This window comes from Rhea americana, unplaced genomic scaffold (genome assembly GCF_003343005.1).
Source record: "Rhea americana isolate MKP2758 unplaced genomic scaffold, rheAme1 scaffold_27, whole genome shotgun sequence".
In the NCBI taxonomy this organism is placed as follows: Eukaryota; Metazoa; Chordata; class Aves; order Rheiformes; family Rheidae; genus Rhea; species Rhea americana.
In genome coordinates, this window is record NW_028186390.1 from 6,287,789 (window position 1) to 6,304,357 (window position 16,569).

A 16,569-nucleotide genomic window follows, 5' to 3' on the forward strand; every position below is an offset into this window, starting at 1 on the left:
CCTGCCCAAGATGGCGGCAGCGGCAGCGCGGCGGTGGTGCTGAGCGGGGCTCGCCGCGGCCATGGAGGGCGGCGGCGGCGCGGCGGGGCCGCCCAGCCTCTTCGCGCTCAGCGGCGCGGCGGTGAGCAGCAGCATGCGGGCCCTGGAGAGGGACGTCTGGGGTAAGGCGCGGGGCCGGGGGGCGCGGGGCGCGGGAGCCTGCCCGCACGCTGCCGCTCTCTCCTCCTCCCGCAGCGCTGCCCGGACACGTCCTGCGCGGCCTCCTGCCGCTCCTCAACGTCTTCTACCTGGAGCGGGCCGAGGGCGCCGCACGCCGCGCAGGTGGGCCGCGGCCGGCGGGGGGGACCGGGACGGGGGGAGGTGGGACCCCACAACTGGAGATCTGGGCCCCAGAGCGGAGGGGCACCCCCCAGAACTGGAGATCTGGGCCCCGAAGTGGAGGGGCACCCCCCAGAACTGGAGATCTGGGCCCCAAAGCAGAAGGAGAGCCCCCAGAACTGGAGGTCTGGGCCCCAGAGTGGAGGGAGAGCCCCAAAACTGGAGAGATGAGCCCCAAAGGGGAAGAACGCTCCCCCAGAATTGGAGAGATGAACCCAAACCTGGAGGGACCCTCCTCTCAGGCTGGAGAGGCGGACCCGTAACTGGAGGGTCAGCTACCCCTGAAGTGTGGAGGTCCCCCCCGAGCTGGAGGAGCAAACCACTGCACCCTGGAAAAATGAACCCCACACCAGAGGAACAAAAGCACGCGTCTCCTCAGCCAAATGGGAGGGACGCCTCCCACCCTTGCTCCCTCAGATCTGAGGGACAAAGTCTTGCAAACTGGAAAAATAAACCCTAAACTGGGGAGATGAACCTAAAGAGTGTAACTCCTGCCTGAGACCCTGGTAATTCGTCTTTGCYACCTCATCACAAACACAGGGAAATCCAGCAGGAAAGGCAGCTACTTCAGTCCAAAATTCCAAACCCAGGCATGGGTGCAGGTGGGGTTTTACAGAAATGTAGGGTATGCTGTAACTCTCTTGGCTTACCAATTTGCTTCTTCTGAGGACCAACAAAAACAGCCAGTTTCTAAGTCCTATTTCTTAAAAGGCAATTTTTTAACCTTGTCACATCCTACATAACAGATGCAAAACATCTTCCTTCTGCTCTAGGTCTGAATTTGCTTCCCCCTAGAAACCTATTCCCTAATCTGCCCAAATGCACATATGAACCCCAAGGAGGGAGAGTCTGCAGGAAGATTTTAAGCTGTGGAAAAGAGGTAAAGGTGCCTAGTTTCTTTTTTTCAGGCCTTTCAACGCAGCCAATTTGGCGCAAGCTCTGGGATGATGTGATGAAGACCAGGCCACCCAACTCAGAGGTAAGGAAGAGCTGCTTATGGGAGTGGAGAAGGAGCACAAAGCAAACGCTCTGAGTTGGGAAGAATTTTCTTTACACAGAAGAACTGAATAAGCTCCATTGATTTGGCATAACAGAAGAGTGGTTAGGAGACAAGTTAACCATAGCCTGTAAATAGACACATAGGAAAAAAAWTTTGATGCTGTTTTATAATTTAACTTCACCTTCAAACCACTGACTATATTAAATTAAGCTAGAAGAGGAATGAAAAGATAGCAGTGAGAGTAACTCAGCTTTTAACAAACACACTGAGAAGAATGTTGTGGACTAGGGAAGTAATTTCAGTTGTGCTAGTAGTTTTGTTTGAGGCCATATTTACAATAAGCTTAGCAGCTAATAATTTGATTTAGAATGAGAAAGATGTTAGCTGACTTTTTCTTAACGCGGCTCTGTTGAATGGGTTTTGTCCTGGTTGACCCTAAGGTGATGTAATTGCAGAATATAACTTGTTGGAGGAAGAAGTTCCTTGAAACATTCTTCTCGAACATTCTTCATGGTGTCTTGGATGTTTCTTCTGATTGGCGTCTCAACGACCATCATTTTTCACCATTGCTCCACAGCTCACAGCACGTTACCCAGCTCACTCTCTGCAACATGCTGCAGGGGGTGATTGCACTCACTGCTGAACACAACCAAAGGGTGCTTGAAAACCTGGCTGGCTCCCTGCGGATACTGAAGTTTCGGCACCTGCTCACCTCGGACCAATCTATCAGACGTTCTCTGGTTTTRCTTCTTCACCGGCTGATTCACCATGGCTCTGTCAGCCAGGTGTCCATGTATTCCTGGCCTGTTCCTGACACAGTTCTTCTCATTCTCATTTTGAGCATGAGTGCTGGGTATTGGTGCTCGGGAAAGGTGCYTACGTATCAGAGCAGCCCTTGCGGATTTTGTACAGAGGACAATGTCCAAAGCCAGGAGACAACACAAGAGCTGTCAGAAATGGACCGTTGCTATGAGAAGGAGCGGAGTGATGGCGAGAACCAGCAGGCTTCCCTCAGAGCACTCGAGGAGGCTGATCCTCTAGCAGAGGTGAATGGACATGGGGCTGGCACTCCCCAGGGCACAGCCCTCTCTGGACTGAGAAGTCATCCTTCCCCAAACCTAGTATGTGAGGAGGGAAGTGGTGAGGCATCCTGTGACCCCATCAGTGTTAAAGAACCCCTTGGGGGTTCTTCTCATTGTCTCTCAAAAAGGCAGTCCTGTCGCCCCATTCTTCGAAAGYCGCGTAGACGTCTGAAATCTGCAGTAGGGAGGAGACGCCGCTGCCCCAGACGAAATAGGGGGACATATGATGACCCAGAAGACCTTTATGATTTTGTTTTTACTGTTGCTAGAGAGAATACTTCAGAATTACTGTATGAAAACAGTGTCACAGAAGGAGAAAATACTGATAACTGTACTAGTTCCTCCACAGGATCTCCATGCTCCAGCAGGGCTCGTTGTAAGAAGAGAAGAGGATCTGCTGGGAACTTTTCTCTGAAAACTGCTCACCGCTTCCGAAGTGTGTCCACATTGGAATTGTTCTCCATTCCTTTGACTGGGGATGCATGTCGGACTCTGAGTAACTTGCTGAGCTCCTGGGTGTCGTTAGAAAACTTGGTTCTGTCTTACAATGGTTAGTKGTATGAACAGGATACTTCCTTCCAGCCTTGTTTTAATAGTGTGACTTACTGCTCAGATTTACCCTCTATTTATTTATTTATTTTTACTATCACGAGCATTTTACGAGTAATTAGTYGTGAAAATTGCATTCACAGAGACCTATAAAGAGTGCAAGGAGTTGTTTGAGGCAAGGAGGACAGCCACGAATGACAGGGAAGGGCCATTGTGTGTTAGAGGAAATGGTGCTGAGATGAAAATAYGGAATTACACAGCTCATCAGGGATGAGGGAAGGGAACGGATGTAGACCCAGTAGGATCTCAAGGGCATGCRATGTGGTTAGGAGACAAAACAGAATGCAGGGCAAACTCTATTCAAATATTGAGCCCACCTTCCTTGTGGGAAAATAAGACAGGCTCACCCTGAGCCTGGCTGTTTTTCCTGGCATGTGGATTCTCATGTGCTATGTTTTCATATGGGAGCAGAACCCTTGCACTGTGGGGTAGGTAACAGGATGGGAAACTGATAACAAACTAATGTGGTGAATGAAGTGTAGCAAGTTCTGTGGGTATTGAACTAGAAAGAACAGAGTTGTTATGATTATATGTCCACTGGTCAGGACAGGAATCTGTGACTTACTAGTTTTGCATCTGMAAGTGTTGATCCGTATGAAAGATCAGAACGGAACATGTACAGCTAAACGCTAACTACATAAATTCTACTCCTTAGAAAATGCTTTCATCCATTCATTCTTGTGATATGGATTTTCCTCTTTATGATCTAGTGAAAGATTGCTGGATTAGTTTTTACCAACAGGAGGCAATGTTCAGTTTTGGCCTTAYATTCAGTCCTCCTACCTGCCTGCGAAAGACAGTACAACCAGAAATATGGGATGTTTCACAGGCATATGGGAGGTGTGTGAAGTAAGGAGAGAATGGAGCCCTTCTGCTCCAGGCCTTGTGCTCAAATGCTTTATTGAGAAAGGGAAGAACCAAACTTCTTTCTGCCTCTCTAAGCTCTAGCTTAAGAACTTACAGATAAAATGTATGTATCAGAAAACTTCTCTTCCGGCACTTGATGGATTTAGCCCTTGATTTTCAATTGCTTTGCTGGGCACTGAACTGAAAGCTCCCCTGTTGATGAAACTCCAGCCATGTGTGCTTTGGCTTTAGGCTTTTGTGTGTGTGACACCAGTTTTGCTTTCTGTAAAAATGTTGGTTCCAGGCCTGGGAGATAACATCTTCTGCATCCTGTCTGGGCTCCGGGCCCTCTCCCGCCACTCGGACTGCTGCCTCCACGTGGTGCGTGTGAGCGACGTGTTCTCCCACATGCCCTGCATGGACCTTGTTCGCTGCATCCTGAGTGCCTTTCCCCGGCTCCATACGCTCTCAGTCAGCTTCGATCTCAAAAACCAGCTGGAGGGGAACAGGCCAGAAGGGAATCCAAGCTGCACTGAGGTAGAAATCTCAGGTAGGAAACAGATTTTGAGCAATGAACAGGATGTGGCTGTTAGAGCCGTAAAAGCTTGGCACAAAAGATCTGAATTCCACAGTGTCCCAAATGGCATGTAATTAAGTGATTACAGCCTCACCTTCGTGCTTTACATACTGCTGTAGTTTGTTATTTCCAGTCTTTCACATGGAGTTTGGAGCCCACATCTCTGTGCTTTGTACAAGGCCAGGCAGAACCTGCTAGCAGTGCCTGTCCATGCAGCCTGTAGGGAGCACATCTCACCAGACCTTTAAATTGGTCAGGAGCTTCTGCTCTGTCTGTCATATTGTCTGTGAGGCTCTAAGCCTTAGACTGCTCTGGCCTATCTTTGGGTGGAAGGAAAGTACYTTTTTTGATTATCGCAGTACCAGAGCTGATGGCAAAGCACTTTTCAGGCCTCTGGGTTACAGTCTGGGAACAGTAGCAGAGTGTTTTCAGCTTAGAGGTGTCTCATCATTSTTGTTATCCCTTGTCACAGATGAGTGATGGCACTTCACTCATAAGAGAGAAGCAGCAATATGTTTTACTGAGGTAAGACAGTGATTTAACAAGGTTCAGTGGCAAGGTACACTCRGGTATTTTACTGCATGGAGGGTAAAACAGTAATTACATACAAGGTTCAAACAAAATTRTCCTGGAGACCTTCCCATTGAGTCAAAAGATTCAGAGTGGACACCCTTGCTTTCCAGACTCATTCTCAGAGGAGTCTAGGCGTGGCTGGATCCAGTCTTAGTCCCAGACTTGATCAGTGGTTTGTCTAAAGGATTATATACACCATCAATCAGAGATGCAACTTAGCAAAGTTTTAGCGTGCTATTAGTCACTTATGGAGGATCTGTTGCAGGTAAGGAATCTCTCAACCTCAAAGAGTAACCTTGAGAGGCCCGCTGCTGTGCAGGAGAACTCAATGGGCTTTGGGGCTGCCCCCTATTTATAGGGTAAGATGATTGACTCRCCCTATTTGCATACCAGACACATTTGGGTTGGAGCATGTTCAGTTAGCCCTTGACGACGTGTTGTTACCTGTCTCTCCAAATTCTGATTTGAACCAGGAGCAGCTATCATGACTGTACTGATGGTTATCACCCAAGCAGGGTTGCGGAGAGGTCAAGGTGGGGGGAGAGCACACTGTCCCAGCCCCCRAATAGAACAGAAAAGCAGAAACCAAAACATGAGCGAGTATTGAGTAGGGTCAGTGGAGACTGTGCTTTAGGGGAACACTGACTGGTTTGTGAATGGATGGTGAACTTTCTAAAGTAGTGTTTTGCTGCCAGAACAAGGTAGAAATTGGTGGCCCTGTGGTCTTGGATGATTCCTGAAATGTGCCTGCAATGACCATAAGTCTGTGTTGTGTACAGCTCTGTGGGGCAGGAGGCTTGATACAGGCACTTTCTACCAGTTTAAATGTCAGCCAGGTCAGCTGGGCTTCTTACTTGCTCCAGTAAGCTATACTAAGGACAGGTATTGCAGACTGAGTTTTTTTCATTGTTTTTCTTCCCTTAGAATGCTGCCTAGAGCAGCTGGAAATCCGATTCCCCAGGGAACCGCTGCACACTGCGTTCCTGCTGCCAGTGCTGAGGGCATCAAGGTCTCTCCAGCAGCTGTCCCTTGACAGTGCTGCACTGCCCTGTCCTCAGGAGCTTGAGCACCTTTTGCAGGCGCTCAAAGGTACTGTGCCAAACCATATGTAGCGTGGCTGGAAGAGAGAGAGTAGTCCCTCTGCTGTGATCACCCATCTTTGGGGCCTCACTGCTTGCTTCTTAGTTGGTTTGGGCTCTGCTACAGCCTGATATAGACACCCCCAGTTGCTGCTTGCTGTTAAGCCAGACAGGCTCAGCTTGACTCTGGAAGCAATTCTACTGCATTCGTAAGGCTTTGCACCCAAGCTGCTAGGGCGTGCCTGCTGGRAGTACTCAGATGCTCAGACACCTGAACCTCCTGAATGTAAGCTCTGTGCTCTTGCCATGTCCCTCAGTCTTTTCAGAATGCAGCCAGCTCAGGTGGGTCCCTTTCTTCCAAGGGGACATCCTTGAAGTCACTTGAGAAAAGGAAATGGGTATCAGCCATCCCATTTTGTGCTGAGCATGTAAATGATCCTGCACAGCAGGTTGGTCCCTTTCTTTATTCACAATCCAATCAATTTCTGAGTATTAACTGGCAATTGTGTCAGGTTCTTAGCCTAAGGCCATGCAGTGCTTTACCCAGGAACTTGTCTTGCTTTCAGAGTGCAATCCAAACTTGAAGAAACTGAGCTTTCACGATGTGAACCTGGCTGATCACCAGAAGGAAGTTCTGCTTTTGCTTCAGGATCCCGTCCTGCAAGGTATGGCAGATTAAAAGGTACTGATGACTGAAAAGGTGCTCTGTGCTCTGCAGGTGGCTGCGTTTGGCTGGCTGATGTTTTGAGGTGATATTAGAATGCACAAGGCTTAGCAAAATGTCATTGCCCCAGGACAGATCTGTAGCTGTCGGCAGAGAGAGAATGTGTCTTTCTCTGAGCCAGCAGGGCAGAGAGAGGAGCAGACTGTGCTGCAGACAGGAGTCCATGGTCTTGGCTATAAAACAGTTTCTAGGCTGCAGAGTGTGTCTGCTTTTAACTGGGTCAGCTGGCTAAACCACCTTCCTGGGTGTGATCACTGCTGTCTTCAGTTAACAACACAGAGGCGCTGTCCTGCAATACCCACTGTGAGCATGTTACCTAGTACACACTCCTGAGGAAGCTTTGTTTTTTGCATATGTATTAGAGCTGGAGCCATCTGCTGGATATAATTACAGAATAATGAAGTGTGCAGGGAATATTAAAATGCACTGTCAATCCCTTTCTTCTGTAGAAATTACATTCTCCTTTTGCCGGCTGTTTGAAAGTTGCACCACTGAATTTTTGTCGGAAATAATCAGTACAGTGAAGAGAAACTCATCTCTGAAGAGCCTCAAACTGCCTGGGAACCGCCTTGGTGTGTACTATGAACTTAAGTATTTGGGGTAGTTTGCAGCTTGTATCTAACAAACACCTGCATTTCCCTCTCTCAGGGAATCACAGGCTGGTTGCCCTTGCAGACATTTTCTCTGAAGATTCCTCCTCTTCTCTTTGCCAGCTGGATGTCAGGTATTGTGCCCTGAACTGAATTTCATGTTCTAGGAGGCTACAGCTGAAGTAGGCTCAGACAGCCTGAGCACAATTCTGTTCGTTCCCAAAGGGACTGTATGCCCAGGAAAAGCTTAGAGCACACTCTAAGAGGCACATAAAACCTAGGGGACTTCCAAGAGTCACCCAGGGCAGGCCTTGCCCTCTGAGGAATCACACTGTCTCTTTCATAAATGAACCAAACTCCATCTTAAAAGCAGCTTTGTTTTTTTTCTGCCTGCTGCAGACCCTCCCTGCTCGGAGSGTTAGAACTGCTGTCCTTACATACATTTATTTTTAGGCATCAGCCTGAATAGCTGTTCCCACTATCCCTGTCTGTTGAGAGTGCTCTCACTGCCCTGTAAGATGCTAAGAACGCCTCTGTAATCTTTTCATCATCCTTGGTCCTTCACCTGAACTGCTCCTTTCTTGATTGCAAATGGCCATGAACATAGAGCATAATCTAAGTGCATGAGGCCTGGTATTTCTGGAATGCTAATGACTAAGTTTTAACACCCCCCCCCCTGCACACCTTAAAGACTCCTTTCGTTACATTTGTTACAGTTATGGCTTGGCTTGCTGACCTACATGGCCCTGACACTTAATTTGACCACAGCCACTTCTTTAGCAGCCTTGAATCATGAATCTTTCTCCCCCACTGGCTGTTTTTRTGCTTCTCATAAAATTCAAGTCCAGCAGTCAACTTTGTATTTAAAAGATCATTTCCCCTGCCCAGTGTATAAATAATCTTCTGGAATACTGGAACCTGATACCTGTTCTCCARATGCTCCCACGAGGAAGAGATCATTTATCTCTTACCACTGAGGTTTGCACTGGGATCCATGAGCTGGGCTAGGCCTTTTGGTCCAAGCACTTGCTAGCTCCTGTGAGACTGGAGAGCACAGCTTAGTTAAGAGTCTGGGTCTAAGATTTTAAGGTCCTCAACTATGTCTACTCAAGTCACTGGTAATAAGGCCAGGTGACCAAATTTAACTTACCAGTGTTTCCCAGCATAGTTAAACACTTGTAATAACTTCCAGCCCTTACTATAACTTACTGTAACTGTGCTTCAGTTTTGTTTTGCATCAAAACTAAGGGATCATTCTCACTCTGTATTGCTGAAGGAGGTTTAAACCTCTTGTTGCACTTTGCACTGAAACATTCCAGAGTACCTGTATGGGCATTTACTGGAGGGAGCAGAAATTGAAACTGATCAAACTATACCCTACAATCTTAATGACTTCTTTTTCCTGTCCTTCTTTTCCTGGAAAGCTCAAATTGTATCAAACCTGATGGGCTCCTAGAATTCACAAAAAAGCTGGAAGGCCACATCCAGCAGAGAAGGGGACACATTAAATTCACCCACCTCAGACTCTTTCAAAATTGGCTGGACCAGGATGTTGAAACAGCTCAGGAAGCGCTTCGGCGTCTCAAAGCTGTGTGCAGCGTGGTCAATGACACGTGGGACTCCTCCCAGGCCTTTGCTGACTACATCAGTGTCATGTGATGGACACAGGAAAAGGAAAACTGATCAGCTGGTACAAAAACAGTTCAGTCCATGGCCAACAACAATTATTTCATAGCACTGGTGAGATTTTTTTCCTCCCAGTCCAAGCAGGGTACACAGTGTTTCTTATCACTTCTCTGTTGATTTGAAGAGGAGGTGCTGCTGTGAAGATCTGATGGATCAACAGGTGTAGTTCAGAGTTGTCTAACACCCCCCTGTTCCCCAATGAGCTACTTAAACTGAGACAGACACTTCAAATAAAATTCTGTGACACCCTGCAGGTCTCTGAACAAGCAGTTAATTTCACTTAGTTAAGAATTTATTGCAGCCAATTTCTTATTTATAAGAACTCCTCCCTCCACATAAAGGGAGTAGAAAACAAGCTAAATGAAGACCCGAGCCTGGACCTTATATTTGGGAAAACTTAGTTTAAAAAAAAAATTACATCACAAGTAACCTGCTGTTTATTTGCAATCATTAATCAGTGTCTGAGATAAGAATTATTCTTGCCTCTACTCTGTGTCTGCACTCATTTTACAGAAGTTTTGAATAGTTTGTTCTTTTACAATGTTTTTATAATAAAAGTAGAATTAAGACCCATAATGTACCAAAGTGTGAAATTTATTACTGCATTTTATGGAGATTAATTAAAATACTGCTAGATCAGGGGATCCTGCCCATAATAAAGCAAGTGGTTTTGGAAATGGCAAGACCTTAAGGTCTGATTTCCTACTGCCTGAATGTTCTTTCAGGCCAGCAGATGTTCAAAGTACAAGTTGAAATGATTTTTTTTGCATGAATCCTCTTGTTCCTGAGCAATTAAAAATGCTCACACTTCACAACAGAAATGGATCCTGCCAGTTTCTGCTCAGCAGCTGTAAGCCATAGGTGTCAGGGAAAAAATTGCAACTATGCACATCAGTTGCTCTAAAGCTGCAGACTTAAACTTGAAGGCAAAACTTGGCTGAGTAAAAGGCACAGACATCAACAGCAGAAGAACCAGTACTATCAAGCGCGCACACAGTTCAGTTATTCCCAGTTCCTACAGGGCTGTTTTCCAGGCACACAGTACAGTAGCAGAGAAAAAGCCATAGGACTCCTTGCTGTTGCAAGCAGCCCTTGCCCAAGCCCAGGGGCCTTCCCACCTCTCAGAAGCCACCCTGTTCTGCTCCTCCAGAGTCACACAACAATCCAGCATGTACTGCTGTTCACTGTCCCTTTTCTTGAAAGGGATTAAAGCAGGGTAGACTGCCATAGGAGCCTGCCCTTGTCCCCGCAGCACAGTGACCTGTTAGAGAATCCCTCGCTGCTCCTCATGGGAGTGATGATGGAAGGTGAAGGTGATGGCAGCATCCCAAGCAGCTTTTAGCACAGAGTCCTGCAGTCCCCGCTTATCAGCGCAGTGGTTCCACTGGGAGAGGTCAGAGGTGCAATCAGACCCTTCAGGAGGGGGCCGTACCTGGTGGCCATTTACACAGCGACGACACTTGATCCTGGAACAGAGAGAACTAGTCACAAAGTGGTGCAAAGTCCTTCTTCCACTTCTTTGCCACATTTCTAAACATCCATAAGCCAAAGCAACGTGGCTGCGCTCTCCTTCATCTGCAATATTGACAACTGGATTTTTAGGCAGGCTGAATCACTACCATGGGTGTCATTTAAACTCACATTCTCTGGTATGCATGACAGATATGTAAAGAATCATAAATGTTTTGGAAACCCTGTGGTTTTGCTTTTAATGGTGCTCCCCCTCCCTATTTAGCCATGTGGGAATGGGCTGCTAGAAGTCAACCCAAATCCAAAAGAGAGGAGCACGCAGTGCCCAGAGGCAGTTTGGGATGAGTTTCTCTTGAAAGGTGAGGGGTGTTGCTCAGAGCAGAGCCCAAGACTGAACTCCCTCACCACTAATGCATTCTTAGCACTGCCTCAGACTTCTTGAGCTCAAGAGAGCACAGAATGCTCTGACCTGCTCTGTCCTGGCTCCCACCGCAACCACCGAGTTATGCTCAAGCTGGTGCTCAGCTGAGTTGCTGCATAAGGATATGAGCAGCAGCAGCCCTGCCAGGACTGCAGGCTTGTTGCCATGCAGACAAGATACCTATACAGAGCTACGCTTCAAGTAAGCTTAAAATTAATCCTCTTAATTTCTTGCCTGCACTAAGAGTCTTATTAACTGTTTGAGTGAAGCATTTTCCTTCTTTCCCTGTCCTTTCTGGTGGCTACAATACCACAGGTCTTGGAAAAAAAGAGCAATATAAGATTTTTAGTCCCCATAGCAACACTCAGGTTGGCTTCATGAATTCTTAAGATCTGGTGGAATAACCCTGACAGTAGTAGCAGTTCAGCATTCTGGTACTTGGGGAAAAGTCAAACCAGCTGAAGGAACATGGCAAGGAAGTCCAAGTTGCTGGAGTCCAACTTGGTCCAGTTCTGGCAAATACCTCTTTCCCATTAGCTACCATATTTCACAACCTCTGAACACAGGGAGCTAAGAAGATAGTTTACTCATTTGTCCAGCTATCAAAGCTTTTCTAAGACAACAAAAAAGGAAGCCAGCAAAGTGGTGCTAATCTCCAGAAGGTTAAGATTTTCAGAGGCAGACACTCAAGGCCCGCTCTTGTTGAGCTTCCTCCTGATGCTTAAGGAACCTCTGAATCAGCACACCAAACCACAGAGGGTTTTTGCTGACTTCATCCATCATTATTCAATATACTTACTTATCGTGAGTATCACTCGTAGTGGCCTCATTCAGTGTGAACAGCTCCTTGAGCTCCCCAAGCGAGAAGTGCCTCTCTACATCCTGCTCCTCATCCACTACGCAGCTGCTGAGCGCTTTTTTGTGGGTTTGACGTTGGAATATCTTCTCCTCTATGGTCCCCGTCTACAAGGGAGATGGTCAGAGATGAAGCACGGTTGGGACACTAGTTAAACACCACTGTATTGCGAAAAATGTTACAAATCAAATGGCAGTAAGCTGTCAGGACATCTCGTGCCTTGCTGGGCCAGTACAGAATGACAGCGTGTGTAGCTGGGGTACACACGCTGCACCAGGTTGTGATGACAGAAGAGGAAGGAGCTGAACAGCTACAGCCCTCTCAACCCTTTCTAATAGATCTCCCAAGATGCAGAACTTGCACAGCACAAGCTCTTAAAGGCACAGAACAACCATCTTGGTAGTAGCCAAGAGGAGGTCACTGACTCAGAGCAAAAACATGCTCTCCAATTCCTGCTAAAACCAGAAATCCCATAAGTAAGAATTCTCCTATCACTTGTAAAATTTCATCAACATTCCTGCCAGGAGAGCTCAGTAGTTCAGGAGCTAACAGCAGCACTGTTTCCTAGAATCAGCTGGTAAAGGACAAGAAAAGCTATAAAATCATCATTGTTGCTTGGCACTGTGGTGCTTCACTGAAGCAGTATCTTCTGCAATCAGACTGTCCTCAGAAAAAAGCAACAGCAAGGGCTAGCTATAGATGATATGAGCATCAGCAGTATTTTCTGGTACACCCACACACTGATCAATCACACCTTCTGACTGGAGAGAGATAGCTACTCCTAGAACAGATGTGCTTAAAGGCCAATATGCTACAATTTTAAGGCAAAATTTAGGAGAAAAATCCACGGTTGTTCTGCAAACAAATGTAATGCAGCAGAGGAGGATGATTAGTCAGATTCGCAGACTGACTTGTTAGTTCTAAAAGGAAAATAGTGTTCTGCTTCCAGATGTAACCAGGTCAGAGAAAAAGTGGAATGCCATAAGGAACAGCTGAGCAAAGAACATACGTACACATGCACAGAAGACAGAAAGCAAAGATTATCTCTTTTGTCTAAATAAAATAATAAATGATCAAGGAATACAAGCTTACAAAAAAAGTCAGTCTCCTTCCTGATTTCTAGAGTAGTTACCCCATCTATTGACTGGTATCCCCATTCCAAAAGCTACTGTAGTTCTGGGAAAATAGCTGTTTAATAAATACATGTACACACAACCACAATAGACTGCAGTCAAATTGATAAACAGACTTCAGCATCAGACACCCTGTGAAATCAAAGTCAGATGCCTTAATGAATTCAAANAAAAAAAAAAAAAAAAAAAAAAAAAAAAAAAAAAAAAAAAAAAAAAAAAAAAAAAAAAAAAAAACTTAGTAACAACAATAAGATACTATTTTCTCAGAAGTCAGTCACTATTAGAAACCAAGGCCTGCAGTAATGACCCTCCAGCTTGAACATTCATTGCTTTCCATAGTAATGCACCTTAAGCTTGGAAGCAATCAAGTTCCAACCAATTCTGATTACTGACACAGAAGCATTCTCCCCCTTCTGGTCCTAATCACATTGGCTGCAGTTTGGGACAGCTCTGAGAACCCTGTGTTAAGGGGGCAAGAGGAATCACACTCACTGAAAGCAGTCGATAAATGTAGCATGTCTTTTTCTGGCCATCCCTCCACACTCGAGCCATGGCCTGCTCATCGTTAGCTGGATTCCAGTCTGGGTCAAACATAACCAGTCTGTTAGCGCCAATCAAATTCAAACCACAGCCACCTGCTTTGCTGCTCAACATGAAGATAAACTCGGGGCTCTGTAGAGAAAGACAGGCATGGATTAAACAGAGGCAGCCCCACATTTACTCGCAACTCTCTGAACTGGGAGAATAGCTGGGGGCAACCAGCAGATTCTACATACCGAGGGGCTGTTAAATCGCTCCACAACCTTTGCTCTCTTTTTAATGGACATGGTGCCATCTAGCCGGACATATAAATACCTGGAACACACAACATTTACTACAGCCCAAGTGTCGTGAGAGAAAAATCTTTCACAGCCTTGTAACAAGGGGCTGGGCTTTATGACCTTTGCAGAGGGCCAGAGCTTTTCTATCGAGTCACCCCCAACAGCCAGAGCACAAGTCACATTAGTTCCAGTTCAGGAATCTCTCTTTAAGGTACAAGACAGGTCACAAGTTTCTGCTGATAGAAACCTTAAAAATAGCCAGTTTCTTCTACAGTGTATGCTGAAAGTACAGTTCTGGAGGATTAGACAAATGAAATTGAATGACAAACCTTCTGTTCCTGCAGAGCTTTTCAAATAGGTCCAGTGTCTGGGTGTAGTTAGAGACTAGAACTACCTTGTCATTACTGGTACTTTTTGTAACAGCAAGGATATAGTCCAAAACCAGCATCTTTCCTGGAGGGGAAAAAAGAAAAAGGAGAGAGAAAAAAACCTAGAGAATAAGTTCCCAAATTCCTGACCCTGGAGGAGTATTGTTGGGCCACTAAATACAGTCTTACAGGTTGCCTGTGTTAGGTAACACATTTATACTGTTAAGCTCCACATTACCTGAAAGCTGAGGCTCCACAGCTTTGGTGCTGTAGCCAGCAGGGAACAAATCCAGGGCTCCGGTAAAACCTTCCTCCTCTTCCACACACTTGTCATAGATCAGGGCAGGGTCTGGAGAACAGACAGAGCTCAGCAACCATGGAGTGTGCACCAACAATATAAAAACCGAATCATCCATTCAGCCCCAGTGAGACAACTCACGATTGCAGAGCTTCTTTAAGGAGGTGATGGAAGAGAGGGATGACACACTGATCTTGCCCTCCTTCAGCTCCTCCACTGGCTTGGCTTGTTTCAGGAAGTTCTTATACAGCTCAGCCTGCAGAGGTGTCAGTCTGAAACAGAACAAGAGCTCTGCAGTCCCAGTCCTCCCCAAAACCAAACTCCTCCTTCCTCCATCACCTACACAGTAGGTCCTTTTGATTCCATTCCCCAAATTTTTTGCTAAAGTACAGACAGCCTAGAACTGCCTTCAAGGCTGAAGATGGAGTGTTTATATCTTAGCCCAGAGCTGGAAGAGATACTTTCAGATGCTCTGCATAGCCCATACCTCTGCTGTACACAGCTGCCCAGAGCATGCCAGCTGGCTGGCAGAAGCCCATAGCTGTGGGTTGACCATTCCTGCTTCAGGAGGAAAAGCAACATACTGCTAATGGCTACAGTTCTATTTCTAGGGGAGAACAGTCATAACAACCATCCAATGCAGGGCTTTTTGCAACTGTTCAGTCCTTCCTGTTGCTTCTTCCTTCACCCAGAGAGAACACATGCTTTCTGATACCTGCAGCAGACCACCTGCTCAATCTTCACGGGCAGATATTTGGACAGGATGTCTGAAGTTCTTCGGATTAAACATCTGCAGGGAAGGAAAAGAAAATCAGATGCCTGGATGACATCAAAAGCCTGTTTTGTCAGTATTATTCCTCAGAAGTTTGACACAGTCCTTTTGGTATCTAATCATCAAGRGTCTGTCTGTGATACTCCAACACATGGCAAAATCCAGGCATCACCATCCACATCAAACCCATGCTACACCATACACGGTATATCAGACCAGACTACAGAGTCTAGAATAACAGTATCTTTGTGAGGCTCCCACTTCTTGTTCACAAGATTTGGAGGCATCAGGCTTAAACAAGCCTAACAGAGCCTTGGCAGAGAAACTCAACTCTTTCTCAGTTTACCAAGGACATTCAACCTGAGCTACAGCAGAGCAGTCACGCAGATAGAGAAGAGGGCAAAGGACACTGCACACTACGGATATAACAACATACAAGCAGTCAGCTCCCCACGTAACTCAGCAGTCTTCCTCAGCCAAGATGGGTTCATTCTCTGGCCCAAGATTTGGAAAAAGAGCAGATCCTCTGGGGCTGTGGAAATGTCCCACAGAGCAGTTCTAACACATTTCAGAAAAGATGTGATGGACTATAGGAAGTGCTGAGCAGAGCAACCAGAATAAAAAAAGGTGCAGAAACCTAGTTCTGCCAGTAAAGATTGAGAAGTTGAGGTTATGAAACCTACACAAGAGAAGACAGCAGAGATATACGACAGCCCCCAAATCTGTCAAAGACTCCTTCAAAGAAAGAAGTAATCTGTTCTGCAAACTCATGAACAGTAAGATGAAAAGTCCTAGGCTTAAACTGAAGTAAGGAAGATTTAAGTTACACATTAAGAGCATTTTCTAACTGCAAAGACAGTGATGGTCTGACAGTGATGCCCTGGGGAATCTGTGAGGTCTTCATTGCTGGTAGGGGTTGAGTAAGGTATGGCTTAGGTCTAACTTTCTGTCCCAGGACAGCAGAACAGATTATGCCTTCTACTAGAGAAGCCTACCCCTAAGATTCCACATTCTTTGATCACAGTCTAATTTATAAATCCTACCAATTCTGACCAATTCATCTGTTACTGTCTGGGTGTGTCCACTTCCCTGCTTGTATACCATGACTGTTGTACAATAAAAAAGGGATCTCACAACACAGCCAGGCACAAACATTCTTCAACACACTTTTGCACCCTTCTCCATTAACTGCAAAAGAACTGCATCCACCTCAGGAAGAAATAAGCTCTTCTCCTTCTAACCTTTCCTTTTGCTCAGGCCTCTGCAAGCTGGCCTGAGTCAAGGTC

The 16,569-nt window shown here is 46.2% G+C and overlaps 2 protein-coding genes across 2 annotated transcripts in view; one reads left to right on the forward strand and one right to left on the reverse strand.

Moving 5' to 3' along the window:
* Window positions 1-9,573, forward strand: LRRC41 (leucine rich repeat containing 41). The gene is made up of 10 exons (XM_085308100.1): window positions 1-161; window positions 235-321; window positions 1,287-1,357; window positions 1,834-3,010; window positions 4,220-4,465; window positions 5,990-6,154; window positions 6,711-6,809; window positions 7,318-7,440; window positions 7,517-7,592; window positions 8,883-9,573. Exons 1-10 carry the CDS (start codon window positions 62-64, stop codon window positions 9,115-9,117), a joined length of 2,379 nt encoding a protein of 792 aa, XP_085164226.1. The 5' UTR covers window positions 1-61; the 3' UTR covers window positions 9,118-9,573.
* Window positions 9,419-16,569, reverse strand: part of RAD54L (RAD54 like) — a 27,030-nt gene continuing 19,879 nt past the window's right edge. Inside the window, exons 11-18 of the mRNA XM_085308198.1 lie at window positions 15,227-15,301; window positions 14,653-14,783; window positions 14,452-14,562; window positions 14,175-14,298; window positions 13,801-13,879; window positions 13,517-13,696; window positions 11,835-11,998; window positions 9,419-10,610 (exon numbers count right to left, since the gene is read on the reverse strand). Of these exons, the coding sequence (XP_085164324.1) occupies window positions 10,409-10,610; window positions 11,835-11,998; window positions 13,517-13,696; window positions 13,801-13,879; window positions 14,175-14,298; window positions 14,452-14,562; window positions 14,653-14,783; window positions 15,227-15,301 (1,066 nt within the window). The 3' untranslated portion in view covers window positions 9,419-10,408. The remainder of the gene's footprint in view (window positions 10,611-11,834; window positions 11,999-13,516; window positions 13,697-13,800; window positions 13,880-14,174; window positions 14,299-14,451; window positions 14,563-14,652; window positions 14,784-15,226; window positions 15,302-16,569) is intronic.